General features: G+C 40.5%; 1 protein-coding gene across 7 annotated transcripts in view; it reads right to left on the reverse strand.

Moving 5' to 3' along the window:
* The window catches only part of GRB7 (growth factor receptor bound protein 7), an 82,955-nt gene that overhangs the window by 14,905 nt on the left and 48,352 nt on the right, over positions 1-19,698 (reverse strand). For 5 of the 7 annotated variants that reach the window (XM_039358781.1, XM_039358779.1, XM_039358778.1 and 2 more), the window contains 5 exons: positions 7,702-7,858; positions 7,080-7,201; positions 5,904-5,984; positions 2,401-2,538; positions 1,250-1,360 (listed from right to left, as the gene is read on the reverse strand). In XM_039358781.1, the coding sequence (XP_039214715.1) occupies positions 1,250-1,360; positions 2,401-2,538; positions 5,904-5,984; positions 7,080-7,201; positions 7,702-7,858 (609 nt within the window). Of the gene's footprint in view, positions 1-1,249; positions 1,361-2,400; positions 2,539-5,903; positions 5,985-7,079; positions 7,202-7,701; positions 7,859-15,796; positions 17,125-18,434; positions 18,557-19,698 lie in introns of those variants that run through there. The other 2 variants (XM_039358783.1, XM_039358784.1) reach the window with 2 other exon arrangements.

Raw genomic sequence — 19,698 nt, forward strand, 5'->3', positions numbered from 1 at the left:
TTATAGCCTTTCAGTATTTGTAAACTGCCTTTCTTCCCCCCCCCCCCAAAAAAAGCAGAAGCCGCCTTTTCAAGCCAGGGAAATAATTTCAAAAGCTCTTTACAGGCACACACACAAAGAAAAAAGCGGAATAGAGAGAAAAATAAGAAAAAAATTCTCACCCGGATTCACCATGGGGGCACTCAAAGCTTAGATGTTTTCTGACTTACGGTCTGAAGCGCCAGGGCGATCGGCCATTTTCATGGCCAATCTTCTTCTCCATCAGCCCTCAGAGATTCGTCCGGACAGCTGGAGGAGCTACCGCTCCTCCGCAGCCAGACCGCAGCCTCCTCGACAGAAGTCACACTCTCCAGGGTGACTTTGGACCTGTATAAGGGTCCACAGACGAAGGAAAACCTAGTCGACAAGAAGAGGAGTCTCCTCGTACGACTAGTGACGCCGCGAACCGGAACCGGAAGTCTGAGTTTGTTTGTTTTCATCAACCTTAAAAGAATGATAATTCTAGTCTTTCTATATTGGGCTTGTCAGGAAACTTAAATTATTCCCAGTTATTGCATCTCTTCCTGAGTTATTGCTCAGGATTTTTTTAAATAGAAGAGTGGCTCGTGTGACAACTATGAGATTGGCATTTTTTAAAATACATTCTGAAAAGAAGTATTCCTTCAGTTTTAATTTGAAAAAGTATTGCCAGTTTTCAAATATTGGTCAGCATTCTAAATTTTATTTGTAGAGATTCACATTCAAGTTGTTACAGTAGTTGAGAAATGTTATATACAAATATAAAATTATAAAAATACAAAGATATTAAAAACCAAATGAAAAGGTAAAATAGATAGCCAAACTGTGTAAAAAGAATTTAAAAGCAAACCTTAAGATATTCAAAACAGAATGAAACATTAAAAGAAAATTATTACCATTATTATATTTTTATCCTGCTCTTCTCAGCTGAATAAGATATTAATAATAATAATGTTAATAATAGCATATTATAAATGTAGTTATTTGGATATGGAGATTTAAATTAAGAATCCTCAAAATATTAGTATTGTAAGAAAAACCTTATAAACCACAACTTCCCAGAGAATCAAAGTTAAAGTTAGGGTTATAGACTGAACAACAATTGAACAACAATACTCATTTTGCATTTTACCTGATCCTTAATATTCAGTTCTATGGATATTTTAATGAACCTAATCATTTAAGAGATTAAAGGTGGAATGAACCCAAAATTAATTCTCACTTCTCTTACCTTGATACAAAAGCCATATTCGGTGGGTGTGTTATACTGTTTTTTGCCTTGGCTTATATAATAGATGACTGATTCATTTATGTCAACACAATATTGTAAATGCCGGGGGTCCTACCATAGAGGAGGCAAGAAAACACACACACACACATACATATATATGTATTAACAAATGAGATTTTACTTCAGACCAATTGTACCTGGGGATTTAGGTTCTAGACATATTCTGTATATGCATGATTAGATAAGGCTGAGAATGGAATTAAGCATCTGATGCAAAAGTAAGTATCTTTCTAAATTAAAAGATTTTTTTTCTTTCCTGTCTAGAAAAAAGTAGCTTTCATAATTACTAAAAATAATAAAAGTTTTATGGACCAAGAGGACTGTGCAAAATTGTTTTGTATAGTTCCCATCTCAGTTCCCTAAATCAGTGGTTCTCAACCTTTCTAATGCCATGACCCCATAATACAGTTCCCCGTGTTGTGGTGACCCCCAACCACTTATACATCACCGGGTGCCAGGGGCATGGCCAAAGGGGGGGGGAATGGAGGACAGCCTTGTTTGGCGACCCCCGTGAAATGGTCGTTTGACCCTAAATGGGGTCCCGACCCACAGGTTGAGAACCACTGTCCTAAATAAAAGAAAATGTGCACAAGTCCGTAACACATACATGATTCTAATTTCTGAACAGAGCATAGCAGTCAAGAAAACATTCATATTTCATCAGTTTAGCAATGTCAGAATAATAATATTGAATACTTTAAACAGGGCTATAACAATTATTGAGCCAATAGAAGCTGAAAGCAAATTGTATCATTATTAAAGATTAAAGTTATTACTGTATGTATCTTATTTTACTTGGGCTTAAACATATTATACATTAGACAAATTCCCGAAATCCATAGCATTTGAAAAGCATAGATTTTAATTCCATTAGTCTATAACTTGTATGACAGTTTCAGCTTGGGCATATCAAGTCCCAAATCACCAGGTTCTGCTATCAAGCTTCATACAAACATCATTCTTCTAAATATTGCTGATGCCTAATCCTGTTTTCCTTTCTGGGAAAACTGTTGAAACATACACTCAGAACTGTGTCTATAGGGAAAAAAAACAAGGGAATCCTCCATTATATCTTGCACTCACAAACTTACTTTTGACATGCCTTTTGTTGAGTAATATAGCCCAGAACGCCGCAGAGAAAAGTAAAATCTTTTCCAGGCTTTGCGCCCAACTTCTTTCAGATGCAGGAACCCTTGGATTTCAGGGCAACTTCCTGAATTTAGAACATTCTGAAAGAAAAAAAATGGAATTAAAGACTCAGGCTGCATTACAAATTTACTGGTGGTCCTAATTGCTTCTTTTTGAGTGGTGGGGAATTATGGGAGAAGGGAAAACTATGGCAGAAGTTCTGTGTTGCATGATTTAGATTTGTAGCATGCAGCCCTGGGAATATGAAATGTTTCTAAAATACCTGTTGGCATCCCCCTGTTAGCTGCGCTTAGTTTTCTTCTTGTAAATATTTCATAACCAAACTAGGCAATATGATCAATACTTTGACACAAAGAAGTGTGCTTTGCTGTATTTTCTCCTTAAAACTCCTTAAAGATGTTTTGGTTGTCAAAAAAAACCCCAAAACCCTACAGTGGCAACTTGGTACTCATTGCTACTTCATTCAGGGTGGAGCTACAAGTACTAAAAATGATGAGTACCAAGCAAACTATGTGGCTTACCATGTGACCCTTTATTTCAATCTGAAGGAGTAACAAGTTATGAGGCAGCCGATGCCAGCAAGTTCTACCTTGTGCATCAAATACCAGGAGAAAGATGAGTCCCAGGACAAAAGTTTCTCTTCAAAACACACTGAGTATCAAATTCAACGAGTTTTGAAGCAATTAAATATCAAGGGATGAATGTTGTCTCATCAGGTATAAAGCAAAAAAAAAAAAAAGATGTATTATGTATTTTGAAAATCCAGGTATATACAGCATGCCTCCTCATGTGATCTTTGTTACTCATTCTGTGTCCTCCCCCCCTCCCCCCGCCCAAGAGCATCCCAGGTCACGTTATCATCACAACTTGGTAGCAAAAATGCAGATTTTGGACATCAAGTTTGGTTAGATCTACTCTGCCTCATTAAAAACAAAACACAGAACTATCATACCTGAACTATGAAAATTTAGATGATTACCTAGCAGCAAGTTATTAGCTACTATTTAGAGATCATATGGATTTTTGTGGACCACATATAGTAACTCTAGGTTTTTCCAGGGTTTGGAAGTGAGATGCAGAGGAGAAATCAAAGGACAAAATATATGTCTGAAGCCTCCTTTCATCTTTTAAACTCCCTTCAAACTCCCAGAAATTACTACCATATCTCAGAGGCCAATAGGTATATTTACTTAATTTTCAAACAAGTACATTCTAGCAACAAAAAGCTGAACATCCAGCCATAAAAAGTTGACATAGTTTAAGTTCAAGTGATATTTTAAAAAATGGAAAATATAAGAAGTAATAATATATTTAACACAGTATTAAGTATTAGAAAGTAATTTCTGGAAAACTCCTGTTCTTTATGAATTTGTCTATTGTTCTTAAAGCCATCCAACATTAAGGCAATGGGTTATTTTAATCTAATTGCAAATTGTGTGGAGAAATACGTTCATTTCTCTGGCTGTAATTGGTTGCCAATGAACTTTTGCAAGAGAAGATTTCAACAGTTTAGTCATACTGTGCAAAATTTTACAGATACAATATATTCCTTCTGTTCATGATGAGCAAATAATTAAGGCAATATAATTTATATTGCAAATTTCTGACTGTTTCCTATCCAATATAAAGAGGCAATATCTAGTTTCTGTATCAAAGCATCCAAGATCTCTATTTTCTCCTTTTGAATGAAAGGGGAACTGAAAAAACTCTGAATGAGTAAATCAGGAATGACCCAAGTTCCCTTTTTGCACATCTTGGATTGCAAATATTTTTTCTTGTAAATGTGTGACAAACTGTCAAAACAGACATTTGGTAGCATGATTTTTGAAGAGGGGAAAATGTTGTTTAAATGTCAAATGTCAAAAATGTAGCAAAGCACATCTCTCCTTCTGTGATATCACTAAATCACAATCACACCTCCTATGATCTTCAGAAGCCTATATTTGGGATTTGAAGGGTAGTCTTTGTCTCATTCCCTCTAGAGAATGAATATTTGTCTGAATAATTTCTCCTCAGTGTTGGGAAATTTGTTGTGATTCTATCTATAGAATTTCTTTTTAACATTGTTTTAATCTTACTATTAATCTATATAATCTTACTACTAGATCTATAGGCAGCATTTAAGATAACTTTTTTTGTAAAAAAATTTTATTTTCAATTTTACATTATATCATAAAAAATACTTCAGATAAAGAGTAAAATAAATTTATACACATAACTTTATAAGATAAGATAACCTTTATTGCCATTTTTTAGTGTGGGCACAATGACACACATCAAAAATGAAATTTAGTTGCCCGCTCTCAAAGTGAACATACATGACACACATCTAAACATACTATAAACATATATACATACATATATATATATATATATATATATATATATATATATATATATATATATATATATATATGCTTGAGAAGTTTAAAAACATGAACCCTGGGAGTATTCATGATAAGAAATAAAATGAGCACCAGGGTAATATTAAAAACTATAAAAGATTTAATTAAAAAAGCGCCAAGCTTTCGCCGTCACCTGCCGGCATCCTCAGGGCTGGTGCGCCAGGAAGTGAGAGTCTCTTTATAGGTATGTCATTGCCTGCGCGCGGCTCCTCGACCTCGTCATCGGGGCTAGTTGGTCCAATTGCCTAGGGCTGATTTGTTTTTTTCTGTTCCTTTCAATTACGTGTTTCTCCTCATCCATTTTTTTGCCTTCTTTCAACTCCGGGGTAGTTAGGTGAGGGTCCCTTAGGAAGCATATAGGAAGCATCGAAGTAATAGAGACCCTCACCTAACTACCCCGGAGTTGAAAGAAGGCAAAAAAATGGATGAGGAGAAACACGTAATTGAAAGGAACAAATACCCGCGAAAACCTCAGAAAACATATATATATATATATATATATATATATAAATATATATATATATATATATATATATATATATATAATTATTATATATATATATATGTTTTCTGAGGTTTTCATGGGTGTTTGTATGTAGGTCTTTGGTTATTCGGGTTTTCTCCTGTGTAAAATTGGAAGTGTCTTGGCGATGTTTCGACGAAGTCCCATTCGTCATCTTCAGGCTGGAACATCGCCAAGACACTTCCAATTTTATACACACACACACACACACACATATACATATACACATACATACTACGGTATATACAACATATGTATAGACCTACATCCCTACATATACATAACATATGAATATTAAACACTGTCCATCTTGAATATATAACAGAAGGAGGAAGCTTGAGAGTTCATAAGGTTTATATTTAAGCCTAATGAATATAAATATGTGCATGCACACACAAACAGAAGCTTCTGAAGATACACACACACCCAAACACATGTATGTACCTATATGTATGCATGTATGTATAAATGTGCAAAAAGATTACTTGCTGCCTAGATAAAGGGAAAAGATAATTACCTGTATGAGTTCTAGGTGGGACATGCCTTTATTAGCTGCATCCTGACATCCAGAGACCATAACTTCAGGAAATATTGATTGCTATGATGGGAAAGAAAATCAGGATAATGTCATGAATTTGGATTGTCATATACTCTATCATGGTGTTCTTAAACATATTGTTTTAATACCAAAGGGGAAAAGCAGTCTGAATACTAAATTGTGCATTTATTTTTAGATTTTTAAAAAAAGTTTATTGTGCTTATACTTCTAGAGGAAACCCCTACTAAAATTGTAAAAGTTTGGCTTTCATGTTTCCACAAATGTTATTTTATGTTTACTTATTTTGGTGGAGTGGGGTATTTATGAGTCAGTATCGATTCCTGTTGACTACCTGGACTAATCCCTGGACTTTTCTTGCCACGATTTATCAAAAGTGATTTGCCATTGCCTTCTTCCTAGGAGTGTATGACTGGTCCAATGTCACCCAACTAACTTTGTACCTAAAGAGGGACTATAATTTGTAGTCTCCTGGTTTCTAGCCTGGTGCCTTAACCAATACATCAAACTGGCTCTCTATAATTCTTCCAATACCTAATATAAAAGGAATGATTATTAAATTAGATTGCCATCTTAGAGCAAGTTAATAATTTTCTGAAGCATACATTTGATCATAAAGTATAAAAGGTACAAAACAATGGTTTCTGTAGAAAGAATATTTTCAGAATCATGCTTCTCAAATTTTCTTCGATCATGAACAATTCAATAAATATTTTTAAAGTATGAGCACTGCCCAATGAAACAAACATATCCTTCCAACAATTTGTATTTTAATAGCATGGAAGCTCACTTTGGGGAGGAGGTAAATAGGTTTTCTGGAATATAGTACGCATGTTACTTATATTATTATCACTTCTTTGCTTCAGTGAACCAGTTTTCAGTTTCTGTACTGATCTATTTTCACAAAATAACCAAGTGTTATAAGGAAGCAGTTATGGATTACTGGTGGACCACATTTTGAGAATCATTATTTTTGGGATTAACATTATAGATGTGAAAGACAGAGTTTTTACTAAACAATGGCATCAGGAAACGCTATTTCATTTCTGAAAGTTGGAATTGTTTAAAAATGAAATAACTGCAAATTACAGGAATGAACTGATATTTGTTGCTATCTTTAAGGTTATTCCAACTTACTGGTGAGCTCTTGAACAACTCATATTTAGCATAATTCTTCCTGAAGACAAACCGACTGTCACCTCCCACAGGCCATGTGGCCTGAACCTCTACCACAGACTCATGATCTTCTAAGATCCGCTCTGGAGAAAACAAGGGGAGAAAAAAATACACTACATTAATATCATATCTACATTCAGAAGGTCTTTTCTAGATGCTAAATGCATACAGACAAGCAACTGGAAAAATCTGAGAGTCATCATGTTCAATTATCTGATCTCACTTTGTAATCAAGTTTTCCCCAAACAGTCTCTGAAGTGAACATTTTAGATTTCAGGTAAGGAAATTACGTAGGAGTTTTGATTTCCTCTATATAGAAAATACATAATATTTTCTCCTTGATACTCTAGCTATTTAGGTCCTAGAAATTATTTTATATGGTGAAGCATCCTTTTACATGGAACCAATAGCAGAACAGGTTTACAACCTGGGCCCCCAAAAAGGGAACACTTGAGCGTATTTGCTTCTTGTTGCAAAAAGTTCTTTTTTAATTTGTAAAAACATTCCTGGATATATCTGACAGAATGTGTGTTTGTGGATGTGAATGCATGTAGTCTGTACTTTTTTTCCTTTTCCTCCTCACCTAGAGATAAGTGATGATAGACCTCTACTAAAGACCAGCAGTCATCATGCAAAGAATGGGTTTTCTGCACCAGCATCTCACAAACATGACGGGCCGTGGTCCCTGCTGTGACTTCCAAAGAGCAGCAAGTATGATCTTCACTGTAAACTTTTACTACCTGTGAGAATAGAAGAAGAATAAGAATATGCTCAAACACTTAAAAGGACTGGCCTGTTCAATTCTGTGAGCAAAATTATAAGAACAACTTTTAAGAATTCTTAAATTGACATACAATTCATTACTCCAATTTCCTGGTTTTTCTTTCTAAGTTTTTAAAAGAAACTTCTAAACAATAACAATATACAATAACTCGTACTTCATTCTTTGAGAATGGTACGGCAGCAAAAATATTATTCACACAAAGAAAGAAAGACTTTGAAATACACATAAAGAAGGTTAGTGAAGATGACAGAATTTGCAAAATGGCAAAAATTGACTTGCTTGATTAGGGAAAAGATAACAAACACATTTATCAGTGACTTGAAACCCTTCATGGTCTTTTTTCTCAAAATGGAAAAATGAACTGGTAATTTATGGGTTTCTCAATCAGAAGGGGCATTGGTCTTACCTGAACGCCTTTTCTCAATACGGAGATGGAGAATCCACTGATGGGTTTTCTCTGTCTGCCTGCTCTTGAGACCAAGTAGCCAAATTTGACATGCCCCCTCTTGCCAGGGGCTCCATTCTTAACGAGGGCGAAGTGGCTGAAGGTTGACGAGATATTGGCTCTCAGTTCCCTAATAACGGCCTAACTGACCTTAGGGTGGGTGTGGATTCTCCATCTCCATACTGAGAAAAGGCGTTCAGGTAAGACCAATGCCCCTTCTCTAGTACAGGAGATAGAGAATCCACTGATGGGACATACCAAAGCCTCTCTGTCCCGATGGGTGGGAGACAGATACGGCCGGAAGGGTGTCCTAGGAGATCACTTGCTGGAGGACCCTCCTACCAAAGGAGGCGTCCGCCAAAACGAAACGGTCGATCTTGTAATTAGCCTAGGAAACAACCAGGGAAGGTGATGACCATGTCGCGGCCCTACAAATTTCCTCGATGGACGCCTAAGTGGCCCATGCCGCCGAGGTTGCAGCACTTCGAGTGGAATGGGCAGTGAGATGACTTGGAGGCGGCAGAGATGAGGCTTGGTATGCCTCGGTGATACAGGTCCGGATCCACCTTCCAATGGTACCGGTGGAAACGTTACACCCCAGAGTACCCGGTCTGAAGGACACAAAGAGGGCCTCTGACTTGCGGAAAGGCTCCGTACGTTTTATGTAACGTCGCAATGCCCTGCGTACGTCCAATGTATGCCACTGCTGCTCCTGGTCATGTGTCGGGTTTGGGCAAAAGTTTGGGAGAACAATTTCTTGTGCCCTGTGAAACAGAGAGTTCTCCTTTGAGATGAAGGAGGGATCTAGCCTAAGGACCACCCTATCACTGTGGAAGGTGCAGAGGTCATTCCTGCACCTTCCACAGCTCAGAAATTCGCCTAGCCGATGTGATGGCGATCAGGAATGCCACCTTTAGAGACAGGTGTCGTAATGAAACGGTCCCCAGTGGTTCGAAGGGCGATCCTATGAGAGTGCGAAGTACTTGCGGCAATTCCCAAGATGGGTATCTGTGTAACACTGGGGGTCTGGTGTTAAACGCACCCTTGATAAAGGCACGAACCCTTGGATGGTGAGCTAAGGGAACCGAATCCTCACACGTGAGAAGAGTGGACAGAGCTGCCACCTGCCTGCAAATAGTCGCCGGGGTGAGGCCTCTGTCCAGTCCATCTAAAAGACTGCCGCCTCCTACACCAAAGGCAAAAATTTTTCCAAGTGGAATCATATATGCGGTTGGTCGCTGGACGGTGTGCAGCCTGAATCATGGTAATGGCACGAGGAGAGAATAACTCCTGTGTCATTACGCGGCGCTCAAGTGCCAGACAGTCAATTGCAACCATTGAGGGTCCAGGTGACAGATGGCTCCTTGGTGTAGGGACACTCGGTGGGAGGGGATCTTCCACGGGGTTGATTGAGACAGGTTCATCAGGTCTGCGAACCATGGTCTCTGTGGCCAGTGTGGTGCCACGAAAATCACCTCCGCTCACTCGTGTAGCAATTTGCGGATGGCTGCCGGTATAAGCGGAAGTGGGGGAAAGGCGTAAAGTAGGCCTTGTGGCCATTGAACTCTTAATGTGTCCGTCCCCTCCGCCCCTGGATTGAGATAGTGGGAGTAGAATCTGGGAAGTTGAGCATTGTCTGACGATGCGAACAGGTCGAGGATCGGTTGACCAAACCTGTGGGAGATGTGTGAGAACAGGTCCGGGTGTAGCCCCCACTCTGAGGGGTCCATTGTGGCACGACACAGAAAGTCCACCTGCAGGTTGTTGACCCCGAGATGTGTTCCGCCCTTAGCGACTCCAGTCTGGGCTCTACCCAGGTGAACAGGAGCCGTGCCTCTGTCATGAGGGCTTTGGACCTGGTGCCCCCCTGACGGTTGATGTGTGCCTTGGCTGCCACGTTGTCTGTAAGGACTAGGACATGGCGGCCCCTGATTCTGTGTCTGAAGTGTCGTAGGGCTAGATGGATTGCCCTGAGCTCTAGCCAGTTGATGTTGTTCCTCAGATCTGCGGCGGACCAATGTCCCTGCGCGAAGTGAGAGAGTAGATGGGCTCCCCAACCGTACAGGCTGGCTGGTTCCTTAAAGGGTGACCCCTTGGTCACTGCCCAAGAGCACCAACGGAGCGCCCTGCGAATATGCGCCGGAACCCGAGCTAGGCAGTTTGATGCGCTGGTATTCTGTCATTGGAATGGCAGGAGGAACCACTGTAGGTCCCGCAAATGAAGCCTGGTCCAGGGGACTATGGCTATGCAGGAGACCATCTTGCCTAACAAATGGGATAGTGTTACCAGGGGAACTGTGTGTTGTTTGTATACCTGGCAAGCCAGTTCCCTGATGCTGACCACTCGCTCCTGGGAGAGGTAGACCATGCAGTTGGATGTGTCTATGATGGCTCCCAGATGCAGTAGCCTGGGTGAGGGAGCTGTCTGGCTCTTCTGGAAGTTTACTGAGAACCCATGCTGCTGAAGGACGCAGATAACGGTCCTTACGTCCGCCTGAGCCACCTGGAGGGAAGTTGCTTGAATCAAGATGTCGTCCAGATAACATTGGACGCATATTGGGATTTTTCTGAGTTTTGCAGCTACTACCGCCAGTATTTTTGTAAACACCCTGGTGCTGAGGAGAGACCGAAGGGGAGGGCCCTGTACTGGAAGTGTTTGCCTCCGTAACAGAAGCGTAGAAACCGGCAATGAGATGGATGAATGGGGATGTGAAGATAGGCTTCCGTGAGATCTATCAATGCCAAGAAGTCGCCCTGTCTGATGCCTCCCAGGATGGACTGGAGGGATTGCATCTTGAATTTTTTGTATGTTATGTATCGGTTGAGATTTTTGAGGTCCAGGATTGCCCTTCATCCTCCTGAGGTCTTGGGGACCACGAAGAGGATGGAGTAAAATCCCCTGCCTCTGTATTCTGGTTGAACAGGTTCTATGGCTTGAATATCCAACAGATGTTGGATGGCCTCCTGCATAAGTCTGCGTTTTATGGGGTCCCTGGAAACTGAGCAGATGTTGAATTGGTCTGGAGGTGTGACCAGAAACTCCAGGGACAACCCGGACTGGATGGTATGCAGTACCCAGTTGTCCGTGGAGGTTTGTTCCTACTGATGGAAGAAATGGGCTAGTCTTCCTCCAATGGGGAGGTCGGGGTAAGGGTCATTTGTTCTTCTGGTAGGGGTGGCCCGTTCCACGAAAGGACCGCTTAGTCTGATTTTGTTGCCTGGATCTGAACCCTGGTCTGTCATAGGGACGGTCGTATGGTCTGTCCTGCCTGGTCGTGTATGTTTTTGCGTTCTGATTGAGAGGTGCGGTTGTCGTTTGGCGAAAGGGCTGCCTCCGAAAATAAGGCGCGGGACATCTGTCAGATTTTTTGTTTAAGTGAGCCATGACCTTATATTTGTCCTTATTCTCAATGAGATAAGGAGCCAAGGCCTCCCCAAGCAAATTGCCGCCTAAATAGGGGGCAGTCGCTAGGCGCCACTTAGCCTTGGTGTCAGCCTGCCAGTGTTTTAGCCATAGCATCCTTCTGGTGATTATATTGGACGCTATGGATCTAGAGGAGAAGATGGCCGATTGGAGTGTTGCATCTGCAGCATATTCCATGGCTGCCACCATATTGGCCAGGTCCTGATGAGTACGCAAGTCCTCAGCCGGGACCCTGGCCTGTAGTTGTTGTAACCACAGGAGGGTAGTCCGAACAAAGAAGGAGGCCAAGGTGGCCGCTTTGATGGCCCATGCCGCTGACTGATGAGTTTTGCGGAAGGTTTGCTCCCACCTTTTGTCATCAGCTTTGAGGACCTCCATTAGGTCCCCCGCAACAGCTGTCTGGGAAACCAAGGGTGTCCAGGCTTCGTCCACCTTGGGAATCTCTAGTGCCTCCTTGAGGTCTGAGGATGTGTTGTACATCCTCTTGTCCGTGCCACTCACCGAGGGGAGGGAAGGAGAATTCCATTGTTTCTTGATCTCCTGCAGGAAAATGTCGGGACAAGGCACGTGTTGTTCCGTTGTCACCTTGGCAAAAAATATCGGCCTGGACGTGGTGCCTGTTGTCACCTGCGGTTGAGGGAACTGTTCAGCCCCTATGTTCGCAGTGGACATGGCCTTGTGAAAGATCGTGAGAAATAGATTGGGATTAAATAGACCTCCCAATGGGGATGGTTCAGGGGGAAGTTCCTCATCCTCAGACAAGGTGATTTTCAGTGGCTCCTCCTCTTGAGGAGAGGAGTAACCACTCATGGAGCAATGGGCTGGAGATGCAGGCTCCTGGATAGCCTGGATCTCTGTGGGGAGTTCAAGAGATGGTGTGGTCAAGGTGTGGGCTCCCTGATCGTGTTGGACCGAGTGCTGCGATAAAGCGCGGTCCACCACTTTGGTTAACAGAGCCTCCAGACCTCTGTCTGAAAAAATATCCCCTCTGTCATGGGCCCTGAGTACAGTAGTAGGGGGTGACAAGGTAGGAGTACCTGTGACAGTGGCTGTTTGTTGGGCCGATATGCTGGGCGAGCCTAGTGGTGGCGGAGATCCCGGAATGGACCATACTCCCTGTGTCGATGTTGATGAGCCCAATGGTAGTTCCATCTCGGTGGTCGCCATTTGATCCAAATCCAATTGGGCCTGCCTCTGCGCCGTGGAGAACTCCTTCTCCAGGACCTGGTGCCTACGGCTGGCTTGCTTTTCCGCCAACTTGGAGGGTTTCTTAAGCGTGTGCTTGGTCTTGGTTTTGCACTTGCCTGCCGCCTTCTGGCCAGAAGGAGCGTTGCAGCCATAATTGGGAGGTGGAGAGGTCATGCCCAAGGACTGAGGCAACGAGGATCCCTCCATCCCTTTAGAGCAATCTCAGGAAGAAGCGCTGAGAAAAAGCTCTGGCAGGCAAGTAGTTGGTGGAAGCGAGATTGGAGCAAATACTGAGACTGCCCCCCTGATCACCAGACCAATAAAAAATTCTCTCTGGGCTACGGTCACGGAGTACCGAAGGCACGGTACCGAAGGCACGTTTGGAACCACTCTCTGGGCTCCGCCTGGAGGCCTTAGGTGACCAGGCAGTGTGCACCAGTAAAAGAAAAAGGCAAAAAGATCAGGGCAACCTCGAGGAGGTTTGAAGGCCTGAGGTGGTCAGTAAAGGGTATCAAATGGTGGCTACCAAGACTGAAGGAGGTTACAGGCTCCCCCCCCCCCGATTTATATTTGATTTGATAGCCTTGTGGTTTTTTTATGTGTATGTATGTATGTATGTATGTATATATATATATATATATATATATCTATATATATATATATATATATATATATATATCTTTGGTTGTTCGGGTTTTCTGCGCGTAAAATTGGAAGTGTCTTGGCGACATTTCGACGAAGTCCCATTCGTCATCTTCAGGCTGGTGTTTTCAGCTTCGTGCGTCGCCAAGACACTTCCAATTTTACGCGGCAGAAAACCCGAACAACCAAAGACCTACATACAAACACCCGCGAAAACCTCAGAATATATATGTGTGTGTGTGTGTGTGTGTGTGTGTGTGTGTGTGTGTGTGGTGTGTGTGTGTCTCTGTGTGTGTGTGTGTAGGTCTTTGGTTATTCAGGTTTTCTCCTGCGTAAAATTGGAAGTGTCTTGGCGACGTTTCGACGAAGTCCCATTCGTCAAGATGCTATATATGGATGCTATGGTTTGCTATATGACTTGCTGTGCCTGGCCTACCACGTGGCTCCCCCTAGGCCACGCCTACAGCGAGGTAGGCCTCATGGGCCTAGAGGGCCTCACATGGCATCCATGGATCCGCAGCTTTTGGGGGCGCGCGCTGCGATGCTGGGTCAGCTTTCTTCCGGAGCCTACCCCCCCCCCAGCTGCCTATTGCCAGGAGCCTTGCCAAAAGGAAAAAAAGGCTCCGTTTACTTTTGGGGCTTGAAAAATGGCAGCCGCGGCCCGTTTCCTTCCAAAAACGGGCTCCGCAGCCTTTCTGTGTTTTTTGGTGTTAGGGGTGGTGGTGGATGCAGCGCTGGGTGTGTGCTGCGATTTCGCCGCTCTGGGGCTTGATTTGGCTGAATAAAATCAGCTTCCCTTCAGCTTCCTTTGTCTGCAAGGGCAACCAAAATGGCGCCTGCGTTTGCCCTGGGCTGCTGGAGTGAGCTCCGGTGATTCGGATTCAACTTGAATCCGAGTCTGGAGCTTGCTATTTTTCCCCAAAAACTGGGGGAAAAACCCTTGGGAGCTGGGGAGAAAGGCACAGCAAGTAGTCTCTGCTGGTTCCTTCCCCCCCCCCCACCAGAGCCCTGGGAAAGGGATGGGAAGCTGGAGGAATTTCCCCCACACACACCCCACCTTTTAAATAACTTGAGATCACAAATGATCTCAGTGCCTGTGGGGAAATTGTTAAAAGAAGGTAGCCAATTTAAAAGCCAATAATTTAGGGAGAATCCACCAATGAATTGCTCTGACTAACCTGAAATCTCTGAGAGCCAAGCCAACATGAGTCTGCAAGAGCTGAGACCAAGTTAAGAATGGAGCCCCTGGCAAGAGGGGGCGTGTCAAATTTGGCTACTTGGTCTCAAGAGCAGGCAGACAGAGAAAACCCATCGGTGGATTCTCCATCTCCTGTACTGGAGAAAGGATAGGATATGGAAAGAAGGGAGCCATGATATAGCTATAAAGAATAAAATATAAATGCATGTATAACTGTTGTAAAGAAAATTGAAAGTCATTTGTTTATATCTTTTTTCTTTTTATATCTTTTCTGTATTTTCTCTTTTATTTTTTACTTATTCACTTATCCTTTACTTTTCCTTTAAAGTTGTAATTTTTTATCCTGTTTAAAAAAAAAACCTTCAATATAATTAATATAGCTTGTACTTCATTCTTAGGGTTCAGTTTTTTCCTGCTTGACATAATCTCTGCAATCAGCTACAGATGGAAGAACCCATCTAACTGGTGGTTGTCAAATTCATATGCAAACTGACACATTGGTAAGAAAGTTCTCTGAATTTTGCAATGTAGCTCTCAACAAACCACAAAATGTGCATCTAGAATTCTATCATGGGGAAAACACATACTAAAAAAGGATATACTAAGATATGTGCCTCATTATACAGACATCTTATTAAAAAATCATTAAAAAATGATTATGTGGTCCAAAAATATGAAAGTTGAAGGAACCAAAAGAGACACATTCATTTATTTTTAGCCATGATGGTGATTCCAACATGATCATCCATTGAAAAGTCATGACTACCAAGTTCAGTGAATAGTAAGTATGAATAAACTATTGCACCAAGGAAAACCTCAGAGCCCTCAGCAATGTAAAGGATTCTATCAGCTTGTTCAGAAAACAGAGGGATAAATTCTTCAACAATATATTCTATGTTTTTCAAATGTCCAGATTGTTTCAGATAGCTCATTTACCATTAGCTATTACAACCTGATTTACATGTGTATCAAAATGACCTGTTCAAGACTTACATACCTCCATATATCATGCACGATGGCAACCACCAATCAAAAAATAGGAAAAGATGCTGCTTTCCCATCTCCTACATTTCTCCTACAAGTTTGGTTGACTACTGATAGAAACAAGATGTTTAAGAGTCAAATGACCCAGCCCTGATTTTATGTTCTTATAAATTAGTCAGTTCTGAAATATTTCTGCTACAATCCAGTTATTCCACAAGAGGGAGTAAATCTGTTATTCAAGTAACGAGTAATTCAGTTAAATATATTATGCTTAAAGATAATTAAGGATATACTGTTCAGTTTATTAAATGAGAGTATCCAAAACAAGTTCTCATAATTATTGATAGTCTTGCATTCTAATTCCTGATGATGAAGGGGAAATATATTATACATATATTTAGATTTTCTCTTTATTATTATTTTATATAAACATGATATTCAAAAGAGATTCTTAAGGTTCATTTTAAGCCTTAAAAAAGAGATGGGATGGGATGTGTGTCTTTTAAAGATTCCTCCACAATTAAATTCAAATTTCCAGGCTATTTGAGAAGAAAAGAAGTAAGAAAACTTCTTCTGAATTGTGGTAAACACTCAGTTTGTATTATTAAATATATTTGATGTCCATTTAATTATTTTGTTTACATTTCAACTCTTCTATATTTGTGTTTGTATAAAAGCTATTAATAAAGCAGGGCACAATCCCTTTAAAGAACAGGGCTCTAGTTCATCTAGTAAAAATCCATCTTCAAGATGCTAGTAGTTGAATTATCAGACTATCATTATTATTTTCTCAGTATCATGTTTTTTCCCAAGCATATGACAAGATTGACAACAGTTGCTGGCTTGATATTCTATCTATCTTGATCATAAGTGAAAGGCAGAATGTCATAAGTAAATGTCCTTATAAAGGCATGAAGTTACATCTGAATGTTGCTGACATTCCTCCCTCCAACACATATGGCTTAACATAGCTAAGTTTGGGTCAGATCCAGCATTTCCCTTGTTCCAACCATGTTTCCTTTTACCATTTTGGCCTTTATCTCAGCATCTCTTCCTTTTATTGACAGGTATCTCCATCTACATATTTGGAGTCATCAAGCAGAAGGTGGTTATTTCTGCTTCACAAGTGATCATTTTTAGTACCGGTATTTGAATACAGATCACCAGGAAATGCCAGCGTTTAGGCTAGATGGGGGAGTTAAAAAAACACTCCAGAAAAAGGTGAAGACATATAGTTCTGTACTGTTGCCAAGAAAGCTACTAGATCAGTGGTTCTCAACCTGTGGGTCGGGACCCCATTTGGAGTCAAACGACCATTTCACGGGGGTCGCCAAACAACGCAGTCCACCATTTCCCCCCCCCCCCTTTTCCTTAGCTGTGCTACTCCCTTTTATTCTATTGGCTTTTGAAAGCCAATAGAATTAGACTCTCTTGAATAGAGTCTAATTCTATTGGCTTTCAAAGGCCAATAGGAATTGTCCAGGCTGTCTCTGCCCTGCTGAGCCCGCCAAAAGTCCCATTCTGCAAACGGTGCTGCACCAGTTGAGTAGTCCTCGACTTACGACCGGTTGAGTAGTCCTCGACTTATGACCGGTTGGGGGTCGCGGCATTAAAAAGGTTGAGAACCACTGTACTAGATACATAGTCACCAGGAGCCAAGGAGTTTTTACCTTTACTATCCCAAAGCTCTTCTGGGCATCAGTCAATGGATATCTCAAAATTTAATTTTTAATGCTGCTTTTGCTCTTATGATTTCTGTTGGTGTTACTGTTGATAACGTATCGCTATACAATGTGCAAAATAATGTTTATACATTAGTGAACTGATAACTTCTATAAAAAATTCCCATTGCCATGAAGATTTTAGGGCAAACAAAGTTCCAAACCAGTGAGGGCTATACCAAAGGGATTTCTATAGTTCTTTGGTGAGTCACTTTTGCACAAGTTCCCAAAGGTATGCCACCAAACTTGCAACAGCAGCAACACTGCACATTCCTTGCAGGTATTTAAGATGAAAGGCATCCTTTTTGCAAAGACTTGGCAGCTACAAAAAGTAATTTAAATTCCATGAGAAATATTAGATTTTAACAGCCATACTACATAAGTAGTGGGTGCTATGTCTTAGTTTATTACATTAGCTAAAGGTATGCCTTTAATTGCACTGAGATCTAGAAAATTATTGTTTAAATTAGCATTGATGGCTGGAGGTTAATAGGCAACCAATGTCCACTGATCCATGCAAAAGCAGTCTGAGAAACATTTAGAATACAACAAACAAATAAGAAATAAAGCAGTTTTTGCCACTAGCACTAAGCACTAATCTTTGGAAAGAAGAGATTATGCACTTATGGAATGTATTAATTTATGAGGGCTGTAATATATAAGCTATAAAAATAAGTAATCATTGGATGGTAGCAAAGATTTAGAGTTTTCTGTGACTGTTATCTAGTGGCCATCAGCTTTTTGTAGCCCAGAAAGAGTACACCTAGCTTATTTTCCAATAATTTTCAAATTATTGCCTTTGGCTATTACAACTTTAATAACACCTTGATCAATAGAAATCATTGAGTGAAAGGCATCTTTGGTTTTGGTTTAATAGTTTGCAGGTTAAAAAAAAAAATCATCGGGGGGGGGGGTGTAACCTGTAACTTCCATTGCTTCTTGTTTAGTTCCCATTGCTTCTACAAGATTGAAGTTGCTAGAAGTTATACTTCAGAAATATTTGGAGAATCACTGTTTTCCCACTGCTGCACTGAAGACTGCAAATGAAACTTCTGTTAATACAAAAGTATAGGGATCAGATGAGAAAGTGAGAAGTGTTTAGTTTATAAAAACTGGTCACTTTCAGAGATGAATAATGCATGGTGGCTTCATCACATCTTGTCTGTGCCTTAGTACTTGGAAATAAAAATGAAGAGAGTGTGAAATCAATGTGTTTTCTAATTGTGAAAAAAAAATCTTCAGTATTACTTTCTAAATTCAATCTGTGGGTTCTTATCACAGACAACTTGGCCACTACTTTCCATGCTCTTCTATATTCCATATTAAATTACTGTACTACCATTCATGATATATGGAGTTTTCTGTGAACACTAGTTACTGATCTGGACAATTTAATATGTCATTTTAAAGGCAATGGAGATGAAATCAGTTCCCACATTTGAAATGGAGCGAAAGTATCCTTTAAAATTTGAAATGGTCATCTGGATCAATAACTTTCACTGAAAGCAATAAATCCAATCAGTTACAATATAATGTCAAAAACTCTTCACATGGTAACACTTGAGGATACCAGTCTGAAAAGGGCACTATATTAATCAGAATTACTATATAAAATTGAAAGAAAGACTAGCCTCTCTCCATGAAATAATTTAAATTTGAAACACAAATGGGAATCTTATAATGGAGATAAAATGAGTTTTTAAATTTTAAGCAATATTTCTTTGGGGTATATCTAGAAAGTCCTTCTTAGATGATAGTAAGTGGATATAGGCTTGCCACTTTTTCTTAATGCAGTTCTGATGTTGTCTCTTTAAGTTCACCATAGACTTTATTGCTATTTGTTGTGATATAAATGTGGATTATTTATTTAATAAAGATATATTATTACAATTTCTATTAGGAATCATAACAAGATAGCAAGAATAAGATGCTTTAAAAAAAAGTTCTTTGATGTGAGGCACAGGCAGGCTAATGAACCAGCTGATAGGAGATTATCAGCTGATTTGTTAGCCTGCCTCTGCCTCACATCAAAGTCCTTTTTTTAAAGCATATCTTTAGATAAGAAACCAAAGAGACATCAAATGAACTCCAATACTTAAAAAGCAGCTGGAAGCCTTCCATCCCATAATTAAAGACTCTCAGCAGAGGCTCCCAGGCTAGTTAAACAAAACCTGAGAATCCTGGCAACAATATC

Source organism: Crotalus tigris, unplaced genomic scaffold (genome assembly GCF_016545835.1).
Source record: "Crotalus tigris isolate CLP2741 ecotype Arizona unplaced genomic scaffold, ASM1654583v1 scf7180000019068.10715455, whole genome shotgun sequence".
Taxonomy (NCBI): domain Eukaryota; kingdom Metazoa; phylum Chordata; class Lepidosauria; order Squamata; family Viperidae; genus Crotalus; species Crotalus tigris.